Raw genomic sequence first — 13699 nt, forward strand, 5'->3', positions numbered from 1 at the left:
TAGCTGGCCCTGTAGCATCTAAAGAGTCTGCCCTTTTCACTTCCCATCTCATGCTATTGGGCCAGTCTGTTGGTGCCTTTGCCCGTTTAAAGGTAGAGAAAAGGACCCACTCTACAGAATGCACTCAGGACTGCCACATGAGCTTATATACAGCATGCTGTGCACACAGGAAGGAAGGAAACTTGTGTACTGTGTCCGGCTTCACATTGATTCTGAAGACCCTAACTCAAACTTTCAAGCTTGTACAGCAAGTCATCCTCCTGGCCCCAAACAGTATTGATTTACAGTGATAGAATCTAGAATTGTTGGGTACACGAGGAGGGGGATTGCACAAAGATGGGGACAGACCCCCCAAAGTCAAACCAGAAACAAACTTTATTCCAGGAAAAAAAATATAAAATTAAAAAATAAATCTCCATGGGTCATTAAAAGCTTATCTGGCTGAGACTACAGCCAGAGAGATAGACTTGTAAGGCTATGGCAAAGGCCGGTTTCTGAACTCCTTCTTTTATAGCAAGCATTAGGCAATAACAAAAGAACTTTTACAATCTCAAGGTAAAACTCAGATACAAATTGCCCTTCTTTGCAATTTCCATTAACAGAGCTTTTCAGTTAAACTAGTGTGTGTATTTAGTCCACTGTTGTTCCCTGGCGTTCCTTGACAGTGTTTACCAAGGCTCTGCACCTCCCCTGACACTGCCAGTTTCGCATAGCAGGGAAGGGTGTGGGACAATAGACAACTAAAAAGTCAGAAGTCGTGTACATCCATCATTTAAAAGTTGCCTCAGCTCACGTCAATTTCTGACCATGAGTGGCCGGGAGAGGTGAGTATCTAAAACCTGATCCTCAGTTTGCTGAGCGACCCTAAGCCTGCAGAGGGCCGCTTCAGCCTTGCAAATAGAGCTATGGGTTATAAAGTGGAGTAATTCACGGTTAATAGTTAATCCTTAAGCTGTTGACGGTCTGTTCTCATTCTCCTAGGCTTAGCACTTTATATTTCTTTATTTTTATATTCTTTTTGGAATCTATATTTTTATATTCTTATCCTTGGACTCGCCTTTTGGTTCTTCTTTTTATTTGAACAGGAGTTTGGCTCTAAAGGACACAAAGAAATTTCCTGAGTGGTGAAAATCTTTACAGCACTGGGTACAGGCCTTTCTGCAGTGGCACGTTCCGTACCTGCCAGTGTGACAGACAGCCATGTGGCCACCTGTAACCCTAATGCAGCCAAATCATTCAGTAGTTAGCAACTGCTGTGTTAAGCTTTATGGTTCTAGATCTTGATATGCAGGTAGACTACACATAATAAGAGGCTTAAAAGTTTTTGTCTTTAAGATTCTCTTTGAGGGATCAATTAAAGACGCCACAAGTAGCTAAAAGGGGGGTTAGAAATCTGAGGGTTAAAATATGAGGGGTAAGAAATCTACTCAAAACGGGACTTGTCTGTCCATGTTTCCTTATTCTTCTCTCCTCAGTCTTCCTGTTCTCCTTGTTCTACATTTGTTCTTAGTTCTACACCGTTCTTCCTTGTCCTCCTCATTACAAATGTTCCCGGTCATGTATACCCTTAAAACCAGTAATTCCCCGGCCCTAGCAGGTTCCAGGGCCAGAATTCTTGCACCCCATAGAAAATCAGATAAGAGTTTTCACACACACACACACACACACACACACACACACACCTGTGGGAGTAGCTAGTACCTATCTGTCCAGTGTACTCCTTATGGAGAAAAGTAGTTAAGAAAGGGACTAAATCATCAGGGAATTCTACACTACATTTTTAGATGGTAGATAAAGTTTAATTTCAGTAACATTATGACTAGGGCACGGAGTATATTTTTAATCAGCACACGTGCTTCTTTTCTCCCAGGATGCATAGAATCAGGTAACCAAGCCTGGCTCGTCATCTTGATCATGTTATACCACCTTTCTTAGGGAGTTTTAGCAATTTAGTCAAACTTAGTTATCAGGGTTAGGGGAATTTCGGTTTTAATTAACTAATGCTTAATCAAAACCTGTTTTGTTGTGATCACACAAATGGCAATAATATTGCTTGAGTAATGACCTGAAATTTGCATTTCCTATTTCTTTCTCATTCATTCTGTCCCAAAGACCTGCCTTTCCCATGAGCCCCTAGGCAGGTGACAACCTGTGAATCTCAGTGAGTTTGTTTATACAGTCATCTAGCTTGTGGGACCTACGTGGACATTGCATGAGGTGGTGTATACAGCACTTAGTACACACACTTAGCACAATGTGTCACTCATGAGACCATAGTTGCCTCTTATCTTCCGATGCATCAAATCCAAACCTCTGACTTTCAAAGTCTCGAGAAATTGCTGGACTCTAGCTGAACTAAGAGATCCTACTGTCTCTGCCTCTTAAATACTGGGATTAAAGGGATTTGGGCATCTATGCTTTTTCCAGCCATCGCTGCCTGTCAGCCATGTGTCTGACCCCCTCTCCAGCTTAGAACAGCATGGCTCTTTCCTCTCTGTTCTCCAGGCAGATTTGAAGATCTACAGGTTGCCTAGAATTCTTTCAAATTCTTGTAAAAATGTCCTAGAGCTTCAAAAACAAATTTTTAAAAAAGCAACAATAAAAAAGCATTTGAGCTGGACTCTGGTGGCGCATGTCTTTAATTCCAGCACTTGGTAGGCAGAGGTAGTGGATCTCTGAGTTCAAGGCCAGCCTTGTCTACAGAGTGAGTACAGCACAGCCAGAACTACCCAGAGAAACCCTGTCTTGAAAAACTAAAAAAGAAATAAACATTTGTACTCACTATACTCCAGTTACAGAGCCTACTTTATTTTTGACACAGCCAACCCATCAATCTTGTTGCTAGCCCACAGCCTCTGTCTGCAATTTAACCCTGGATTGTCACATGGCCTCCTTCTCCTCATCTTCGCGGAAACATCACACCTTAACTCTCCTGCTGTCATGCTTGGTCTTGGTGTACCACTTCACCATTCCTGAGACATCTACTGACAGAGTGTAGGCCCCATCAAAGCCAGAGTTTGGTCTGTACCATTGACATGTCCATGTTCCATCCCTGACATGAGATAGCCTTTTAATAAACACGTATTAAATAAAGGAGCTGAGTCCAAATCAAGGATAAACCATGGTTGGTTTTAGACTTTAATGTAAACATTCCCAACATTCTACTCAGCCTGCTTCTCATGGAAGACTTTCTGCCTTGAGAACTATAGGAAGGAGCGATGCTCAGGATGATTTCATATACACTGTAAGATTCTCTATTCTCAAAGAAAATTTTCATTGAGTTCCATAAATTAATTAAAGCAAGGATGCCATAAATTAATATGTTCTGTTAATACATTTAGAAAAATTTCCAACTAAAAAGACTTTCTGCATTTTCTTTAGTTAACCAGAAAATTAAATTAACTCGGAGCTCCTCATTCCCCAAAGTCCTTGTTAATTAGGATTGTTCTATAAATCTTCATTATTAGAAGAGTTTGTCATCTGTTTCATTACCCTGTTTATTAGGGCAGTCTGAGCAGGGGCATCTTTGCTCATATCCTGATGTGTGTGTCCTAGTGAGAAGAAGCATTTCCTGCGTCTCATTTCTTCCCTATTCGTTAAGGCACATTTCATGCTATTAGTGTAACAACTTGGTTTATTTGTGTCAGTTCCCTGGGTAAAGTAGGAATGATATCATTGCCTATTAAATATAATAACTAAATTCAAATGATGTTCAAGATAAAAGCTTGAATGCTTTGCAGCATTGTGTGTGATAAAGAAAGATTAAAGATAACCTGCAAGTCCATCTGTGAAGGACTGGGAAATAAATGATAATGTGTTTGTTGCAGGGTGGGGCCGCTTGTTCGTCCCAGCTGCCTGGCTAGCTTACACCCGAAATAACCACACAGAAACTGTATTCATTAAAACACTGATTGGCGTATTAGCTCTATCTTCTTATTGGTTAACTCTTACATCTCAGTTTAACCCATTTCTGTTTATCTGTGTAGCCCCACGTGGCAGTGGCTTACCGGGAAAGATTTGGCACATCTGTCTCTGGCGGCTCCATGATGTCTTTCTCCTACTCCACCTTTCTTCCTCCCAGCATTCAGTTCTGTCTTCCCCACCTACCTAAGTTTTGCCCTATCAACTAGGCCAACGCAGTTTCTTTATTCATTAACCAATAAAAGCAACACATGAACAGAAGGACCTCCTACACCAGTATGTTTATACAATAGTCTATAATGCAACAGTAAAACATTCTCTGCTTAGTAATTTAGAAAGAGCTTCATGTGTTCAGAGTAGCCTGGATATTATATCTTTTTAAATACCTTCAATGAGGTATCACATATCACACAACTCACTCATTTCAAGTATACATTCTAAGAGCTGTTCTTGTGTTGACAGTTGTGCAGTCATTACATTAACCAGTTGTGAATATTTTTATTGCAAAATAAAGATACTCCATGAACACTTGCGGTCATTCCCAACTTTTCGGTCTTACCCCACATATCTCTATACTCTCGGCCCAGTCCTTGTAAGATCATTTGTTTGTTTGTTGACTTCCTGGAGCTAGCTATGTACACTCTCCTGGCCTCAAACACAGAGCAATCCGCCTGGCTCTGCCTCCCAAGTACTGGAATCAAAGGCATGTACCACCATGCCTGGCCTTGTAAGCTCTTAAATAGAATATTTCAATTAATCAATTAACTAATTAATTAATTAATAAGAAGAATATTTTATCAGAGCATAGAGTCTGACTTATGTGGAGGTCAGAGAACAACTTGTAGGAGTCAGCCTTCTATATCCATTCTGCAGGATGGACGGAGCGCAGGTCATCAGCTTGGTGGCAAGCTCTGTATCTAAAACATCCTGCTGACCCACTCTTTGTTTGGGAGGAGTTTAGTATGTGTTTAATTTTTATGCATATGTAATATACATGTATGTGCCTGTGGAGGCCAGGAAATCCCCTTAGGCAGTTTTCCTCAGGAGCCATCCATTTTTTTATGTGTTTCAGAAATTTATTTTGGTCTTGGCCACTTAAAAGTAACTAATACATCTACCTTGTACCAGCCTATGGTAAAATATCAAAAAGCATTTCTTACCTCTTATCCTGCTACACACCTTTAATCCAAGAATTAGGAGGCAGAGGCAGGGGATCAAGGCTAGCCAGACCTACATAGTGAGTTAGAGGATAGCCAGGGCTGCACAGTGAGACTCTTGGGGGAGTGGGAGTATTTCATCTTATCTTGTTTTATTGTGTATTTTTTTGTTGTGTTTTATTTCTGACTAAATTTAGAGTTGCTTGCATGAGTATAGGGTATTCACCAGAGCATGGGTAATTTGCCTGCAGTTACATACCACTGTAGAAAATGAGTCCCCTCTCTCTGCCCACCAACGCCATTAGCCACTACTATAATAGCTCTTTAGAGATAGGGTGTAGCCTCTGATCCCTTCTGCCCTCCCATACTTTATTTTTGTGTGGGTTATTGTTTGTATATTTTGGTTTGGTTTATTGGTTTTATGCTTACGGGGGGAGAGGTTGAGACTGGGTCTCAGTATTGTAGTCTTATTTGGACTGGAACTCGAATCCCTCTGTCTCCCAGGTGCTAGGATTAAAGGTATGCATCACCACAACCAGCTTTGTAAATGGAGATTTCTCGCCTGTCCGCCAGTTCCCCAATAACCACTCAAAGGCTTATATTAATTATAAATGCTTGATCATTGGCTCAGGGTTATTTCTAGTTAACTATTACATTTAAATTAACCCATTTCTATTAATCTATGTATTCCCATGTAGCCGAGGTATTACCCCATTTTCTACATGTCTTGCTTCCTTGGTGACTGGCTGGTGTCTCCAAGACTCTGCCCTTCTTAACCTGTATCTCTTGGATTTCCCACCTGGCTCTGTCCTCCTTTGCCATAGGCCAAAGGAGCTTTATCAACCAATGAGAACAACACATATTCACAGAATACAGAAAGACATCCCACATTATTTCCCCCTTTCTGTCTAATCAACAAGGAAGGTTTTAACTTTATCATTGTAAAATCGCATGTAACAAAACAGTTATCAAGCAAGAATTACAGTTATAATATTTAGTCTATTTATTTGTATATTGAAAAATTAAAGAAAATACTCTATCATCTATCCTACCTTTGTGAGTACAAGGTTTCATATCTAATTTATATTTTATCATAACTAAGGAAAATTAATTATAGCTATCTAGTCTTCAACTCCATCAAAGACTCCATAAGGATATAATATCACCTGAGTAAACAGAAAATGCAAGCAAGCAAAACTCTAGAAATGACAGAGGTATCTGGCCTAGACAGTCACCCAAAGTTCTTCTGTAATGTTGGTGTATCAATCTTCAGCCTGCAAACCTTTCAGTGAAGCAGGAAATTTGTAGGACTGTCATGCCTATATTGGCAAAGTTGGCTTCCTCCATGTCCTGGATCTGGCACTTCTTCTGTGAAACAAGAACCCTGAAGGGCCATCCTGCCTTGTTTTGGCAAAGTTTAGCGGTCATTTTTCTGTGGGCCCTGCATGTCAAGTTTATATAGCATACAGTCAAGCAGTCCAAGCAAGAGCAGTTTCTTGCCCAGATGGTTAGCCTTGCTACTTTGAAAGCAAACTCCATAACAAGTTTCTTCAATGCCTATCATCCTAATTTGTAATTTGTGTTGCCATGAGCAGATATGTCTCATTGTCAAGAAAAGTCTAAGTTATTAAAACATTTAAATGCCGGGGCTGGAGAGATGGCTCAGTGGTTAAGAGCACTGACTGCTCTTCCAGAGGTCCTGAGTTCAATTCCCAGCATTCTTAAGACCTTTTCTCGGTAAGTTCTTTCTTAAGGTTTTAAGATCTCCTACCTCTTTGCTCTGAGGTGAGGTAGAAGTTTACAAGTCATTAGCCATGTCTGTCTCTATAGGATGCAAATATGTCACTTCAGAAGTTCAATAAGTCCAATAAGAAAACCCTGTACAGTCATTTGCAGATGTCAGATTTCATCATAGTACTCCACAGCTGTCATGGGCCAAGCTTAGAGTCCTGAATGAGGTTCGTCTGTAGGGAGAACTACAGGACGGTTTTTGTTGTTGTTGTTGTTATTGTTATTATTAATATTATGTGTTACTTTTTTAATATATAATTTATAAAACCCAACCTACCCACTCTCTGACCCATCATTAAAATGTCCCTGCATGAAGGCTCAGTTGGTATGCTACTTGCCTAGAGTTAGATTCCTAGCAACACATAAAACAGGAATGGTGGCACATGTCTGTGATCTCAGTACTCGGGAGGCAGGGGAAATCAGTAGTTCAGACTGCTCTAGAACACACTGTCCCTACTCTTCTGCCCATACATTTTGTTGTAGCTGTGTCTTTTGTTAGCTTCTGGGCAGTTGGCAAAAGATAACCAGATTAGGTTATCTGTAACAAACCAACTAAAATCAATAATCTTTGACATGGGCTTGAAGTGTGCCATTGTGATTTTCTGTAGAACAGTGCTCAAGACTTATTATTTAAATTTTAAAATTTGAAGCTCTTTCAGTGGACCCAAGATTTCACTGCCAGCAACCCAACCAGGATTGAAGATTAGTAGGGCTCGTGATCCAGTGCACAGAAATACTTCCTTTTGCTCACAGTTTCTGTTCAGTCATTTGAACTGTCCAAAAGAGAGTGCTGCTACCATTTCCAGTCTCCCCAGGAACATAAGCTATCTGGGTGTGGCTCTTGTAAGACATACACACACCATCTCAATGTTGAAAATTACACAAAGTGTTGCTTTGCACTATGGTTCCCATGGCCTCCGGTACAGAACACAGGCTAATTCTCTGACTAGCAAAACTCCAGGAGTGTCAAGCTTTGCTGGGTGATCTTATGTACTGAGCATTATGAAGAGAAGTTAATCTACCTTTTGCTTTCGTTACAGAAAATGAAGTCACTGCTTTTGCTGTCTTGGATCAAAACCAGAAAGAAATCATTGACACCAATGGAGCCGGAGATGCATTTGTTGGAGGTACAGACTCACTTACTTCATGTTTAAGTCAAACATTTTAACCCTTGTCTCTAGCCAAAAGCCAAGACTTATTAATTTAACAACCTTTTATCTCTCTTTTTAAGTAATTACCTCCCAGTGCTCCTTCCAACTACTACTATCTTTGTATTGCAAGGAGGTTTTACTGCAGGGATAATATGCTACTGTGCCCTAGTCATTTTCACAAGAGTAGTTGTGTCAGAATTACATAAACGAGTCACAGCAAGTATAATAGATAGTCCATCAGGCCTCAGTGCCTGATGGTGGGTGTGTGTGGTACTTAGGAACAGTAAAGTTTTTCACTAATTTAGGCTCAGTAAGGAACAAATTTGAGCCTGGTGTGGTAGCGCATGCCTTTAATCCCAGCATTCAGGAGGTAGAGGCAGGCAGATCTGAGTTCAAGACCAGCCAGGGCTACACAGAGAAACCCTGTCTCGAAAAACAACATAAATATCAAAGGAGCAAATTTAATAAGGATGAAATGATTTGGGGAGTAAATACTCAAAAAGAAGATGGGGAAAGGTAGGTTTTTAAGTATAAATTACTCCAAGTGCAGTGTAGTTGAGCCAGGCTGTCTCTAGAAGGCTTTAGAGCCCTGAGTGCCAACCCTGATGAATGAGACAAGGCTCAAAACAGTTTTTTGTTTGTTTGGTTTTTGTTTTTTTGTTTTTGGATTTTTCGAGACAGGGTTTCTCCGTAGCTTTTGGTTCCTGTCCTGGAACTAACTCTTGTAGACCAGGTTGGCCTCGAACTCACAGAGATCCGCCTGCCTCTGCCTTCTGAGTGTTCAAAACAGTTTTAAGGGCCAGTGGGGATGACTGTTGCTGCCTTCCACTGAAGGGTGGCCATGAACCATGGATGATTGTAATGTAGGTATTGTTTCATTGTAATGGCCTTTTTACCAATGAAAGTAGTTCATTTTTCTTTCTCTTAAGGGCATAAAACAGGTACCCCATATCTCACTTTCTCTTCTCTTACCCAATAAGCTTTTATTATTCTTTTCTACTGTATTTATTATGTGTGTGCATATGTTGTACTAACACGAACACACATGTGCATGTAAAGTCAGAGGACAACCTTTGGCAGTCGGTCCTGCTGTCCAGGTCTAAGTGCCAAAGACCCAGCTGGGATGTCAGGCTTCGCAGGGGACCCCTGCACCTTTTGAGCTATCTCAGGCCCCTGTCTTCTTCAGAAAAGTGTGAATAACAGTCAGCATCCCACTGCATGCTTGGTTTGGGTTTCCTGGCACAGAAAGGCTTCGTCCATAATAATATTAGAGTAATCTACAGCTAATTTTCTTATTCTATATTCTTCAGAGCTGTAAATCTTTGAAAGCTAAAAATATTTTATTCAGAATTAAGCCATACTGCATAATACATTAAGGAAACCATAGTGGTTTTCTGATTGAGAATCAGTTAAACCAGGATTTTAAGTCCAGTTGTATCCTGTGCAGATTTTCAAGTACTTTAACTCTTCAAAGCAGTATGGATTCTATTTGACATTTAGTAGGGAGTCTAATGAGGCTCTCACAGACACGAGGGTCACCTAATGACTACCTCTGGCCCTGGTGTTCTGGGCTTCCTAGCCCTGCAACAACAGACAGCTGGTGCCTGCGGTGCCACAGTTCTTAATGAGAATGGAGAGACTGTGAGGGGAAGGGGCTTTTCTTATAAGCCAAGCTGGAACATTCCACTGCGGTGAGAGAACTAGTCCAGAACAGTCTGGCACTTCCATTAGGTTGTGCTGCCTGGCGGTTTTGTTGTGGTTCGTTTATATTTTTCTTCGTGGTTTGTTTTTTGGATTTTTTTGGGTTTTGCTTTTTGGTGGTATTGTTGTTTTGTTTTAGTTTTGGTTTTGGTTTTTTGAGATAGAGTTTCTCTGTGTAGCCCTAGGTGTGGAAATCAATCTGTAGACCAGGCTAGCCTCAAACTCAGAGATCTGCTTGCCTCTGCCTCCTGAGAGCTGGGATTAAAGGCATGCGCCACCATCACCTGGCTTGTATTTTTTTTAAGATTTACTTGTTTGTTTGTTTATCATGTGAAGTGGACATACCTGTGCTACAGAGTGTGTGTAGACGTCAGAGGACAGCTTGTGGGAATCCCCGCATATCTATAGACTTACAGGGATCGAACTCAGATCATCTGGCTTAGGAGCAGGCACCTTTACCCTCTGAGTCATCACAGGTTCCTACGCCTGTTTTCACACCCTTGTCAGGTTTTCTCTGGGGGCATTGTTGGGTAAATAAAAAGGAAAGAAGTCTTGAGGGGCTCTGGTTTGTTTGTTTTGAAATGATCTCACGTATCTCAGACAAACCCTGAACTTATCTGTAGTTTGAACTACTGATTCCCTTGCCTCTACCTCCTGAGGCGAGTACTGAGATTACAGGCATGTACCACCATGCCTGTTTTGTGTTGCCAGGGCTTTGTGTAAGCTAGGCAAGCAGCATACCAACTGAGCCTTCATACAGAGACATTTTAATGATGGGCCAGAGAGTGGGTAGGCTGGGTTTTATAAATTATATATGGGGTTTACTTTTTCAGAAAGTAACACTTTAAAACAACAACAGCAGCAATAATAATAATAATAATAAAACAACTGTTGTGTAGTTCTCCAGTTAAACTGAAAATAGACTGCCTCTCCAATTCCCCAGGGGCTACGTTCCATTGACCCCCTGGGAATAAGAACACCATTCTCAACATCTTTCATTTCTGATTGAACCAGGCTCCAAGCACTGGATTTCACAACACACTGCTAAGATAGAAATAGACTAAAATAGGCATGGAGGTACACACATAGAAGCTCAGCACTCAGGAGGCTAAGGCGGGCCAACCTGGGCTACATAGTGAAGCCCTAAGAAGAGAAACCAAGGGACTGAGGAGATAACCCAACAATTAAGTCTACTGTTGCTCTTCCAGGGGGTTTGAGTTCAGCTCCCGGCACTCATATTGCTCTTCTCACAAGTGTCTGGTCTGGAACTTCAACTTCGTCTTACATAGGAAGACATCTTCACACATGTGCTGCACATATATACAAATAAAATATATTAAAAAAACAAATAAAATATATAATGGGGGGGGGCTAGAAGGCAAGCTGAAGTTAAAGCTATGTCATTGGTAATGCTGGAATTAGCAACCGTTTTTCTGACTATAAACCCACACTGGGGCTTGGGATGGAGCCCAGTAGGTAGAGCACTCAGTTTGTTTGATTGAAGCCCTTGGTTCAATCCTTACCACCACATAAAATAGGGCTGTGCATGCCTATAATACCAGCACACTGGCAGGGGTGGAAGTGGGAGGTCTCTTCACTACATAATGAGTTCAAGACCAGTAGGGCTACTTGCTACTCTGTTTAAAACAAACTACAAAGGTCTTACTCTGCTGACTGCGCAGTGTTAACACTAGGTCCTAAAATGAGACAACACCCTAATGTCAGTTATCGGTTGAATGTTCATATTGGCATAGTTAACACATTCTGTGTGTGTGAGTCACACTTTATAATAGTAAAGTAGATAACCTTTATATTCTACCTTAACTAGCTGGGGTCGGGGTAGATTTTGTGAAGGGCTAGGAATCCAGCTCCAAGGCTGTGTGTCAACTAAATAGCACTCTACCACTCAGCTACATTCCAAGACCTTATTTTTAGTGTTCTTTGTTTTTGTTACGTTTACTTATTTTCTATTTGTTTGTATGTGTATGGACAACCACATGTCATGGCACAGGTGTGGAGGTCAGAGGGCAGCTTGCAGGAGCTGGGATTTTCTTCCACCATGTGAGTTTTAGGATCAAACTCACGTTATTGGGCTTGGCACCAAATGCTTTACCCACTGATCCATCTTACTAGCCCCAGACCGTGTGGTTTGGAAACTCAGGCTGGGCTTGAACTCACCGTGTAAGCCAAGCTGGCTTCAAACTTGCAGTCCTCCAAGACCGGTTATTTTTAACCCTGTTTTACTAATAAGAAAAGTAAGGCAAAGAGAAAGTAAAGTGCATGCCTGCTGTCTAGTGCTGCACAGCAGCAGGCTCAGCTTCCAAACCTCTGCAGTTTGTGTTTAGAGTGGGCGCTCTGACAATCCAGTCACCGCCCTGGATACTTCTGGAAATGGGGTCTGAGAGAGATCTCAGTAAGGGTAAGAGCCACAGGCCAGCCTTCCATCCAAACACTGGCATGCTAAAGAGAATCGGGGGAGAAAAAATGACTTCATTTACTGAAGAGGGCCTTTTGTTATCTGCAAATGCAGAATGGAAGGCTGTGTGCCGAGCAGCAGCACAGAATGGAGCATAGGAGCAAACAGGGAAGCCAGACCAGAAACCCCTTAATAATCATGAAGTCCAAACAGGCTGTAGGAAGCAGCTGTTTAATTGCACCAACATAGCTACCTGACAAATGTATCTTAAAACAGAAATGGTTTTATAGCTCAAAAATAAAATAAATCCATTGGTTGAAACCCCAGGTTCCCATCTCCTTATCAGCAAGAGCCTTCTTCCTGGGATTAGGAGTAACCCGGCTGTTAAATTCCTATCTTTGACATAAATGGAGAGGCAGTGGCAACTTCTCCATTACTAAATAGTTTCTTTTTCTTTGCTTCATTGCCTGATTAACATATCTCCTTTCTGATTGATGTATTCTATCTTTAGACAGATAATATATTCATCCTGTTACTTTCAAGTATTTCTGTCTTGTGTGACTTTGCATATCTCCATTCCAGTCTGCAAACTATGGTGATGATTTAACTCTCGGAAGTCCAATAATTTTCTCCTCATAAATTTCAAGATTTGTACTAAAGCACCACTCTAGCTACCTTGTGCTAATCAGATAACCCAGTACCAAACTGCTGTGTGTTTCATTTAGCAAGTTAAAAGATAAACACTTACATCATGGAATCTCATCTATAATTTGTGAGTACCCCCGGGTTACACGAATTAAATTCACAGTTCCATTTCAGGGGTCTAGTGTGGGTATCAGATCCCATTGGCCTTGGTAAGCACACCTCCTTGCTCTATTTGGAATGTCTTGTGACCTTTGCTCTTTTCTTTCTCAATGATGAAACCACTCCTTTCACATTCTCCCTCAAGAGCCCAAGTGTCAAGATTGTACCTTTTGAAACAGAAATCCTATAATTTCTAACTATGATTTCCTAATTGCCCAGGTCAGAGAAATTTTCTTGTTGTCCTGCTGTTCTCTATCACAGCGGGTCTGTCTTTTCATTTGGAACCTTTGTCATTGCCATAGGAACAAATGGAAACACTGAGAACATTTTGTGACAGGCACTGTCATTGTTCCCAGTGAAAGTCTCTTCCCAGTAAATGAGACTGAGAAGAAAAATCATAACAAATGAAAGGGGACCTAACCAATGTGTTCCCACTGGGCATCAATACCAGCCTGTGTTAATATAATGGAACTTAGTCATATGGTTTATGTCCACTGTGTAGACAGATGATGTCCAGGTGCCCCTCGGATAAAAGATCAGCATTCTTAGGGGTACAAAATGACACAAGGATGGTCAAGAGTCAGCAATAGTTTATAATTGTGTTTGTTTGTTTTGTGTTGGGGGAATTGATTTTGGTTTGGTGAGACAGGGTTTAGTTTTAGTGAGACAGCCTTGGCTGTCCTGGAACTTGGCTGTCCATAGATGAGACTGACCTCGAACTCACAGAGATCCACCTGCCTCTGCCTCAGCCTTCCAAG

The 13699-nt window shown here is 41.2% G+C and overlaps 1 protein-coding gene across 2 annotated transcripts in view; it reads left to right on the plus strand.

Moving 5' to 3' along the window:
• Adk (adenosine kinase) overlaps positions 1-13699 on the plus strand; it is a 386675-nt gene that overhangs the window by 354501 nt on the left and 18475 nt on the right. For both annotated transcript variants that reach the window (XM_041638898.1, XM_041638897.1), the window contains exon 10: positions 7910-7996. In XM_041638898.1, coding sequence (XP_041494832.1) covers positions 7910-7996 — 87 coding nt within the window. The remainder of the gene's footprint in view (positions 1-7909; positions 7997-13699) is intronic.

The sequence above is a fragment of the Microtus oregoni genome, unplaced genomic scaffold (genome assembly GCF_018167655.1).
Source record: "Microtus oregoni isolate MIOR12 unplaced genomic scaffold, Mior012 000056F_ref0000123, whole genome shotgun sequence".
Taxonomy (NCBI): domain Eukaryota; kingdom Metazoa; phylum Chordata; class Mammalia; order Rodentia; family Cricetidae; genus Microtus; species Microtus oregoni.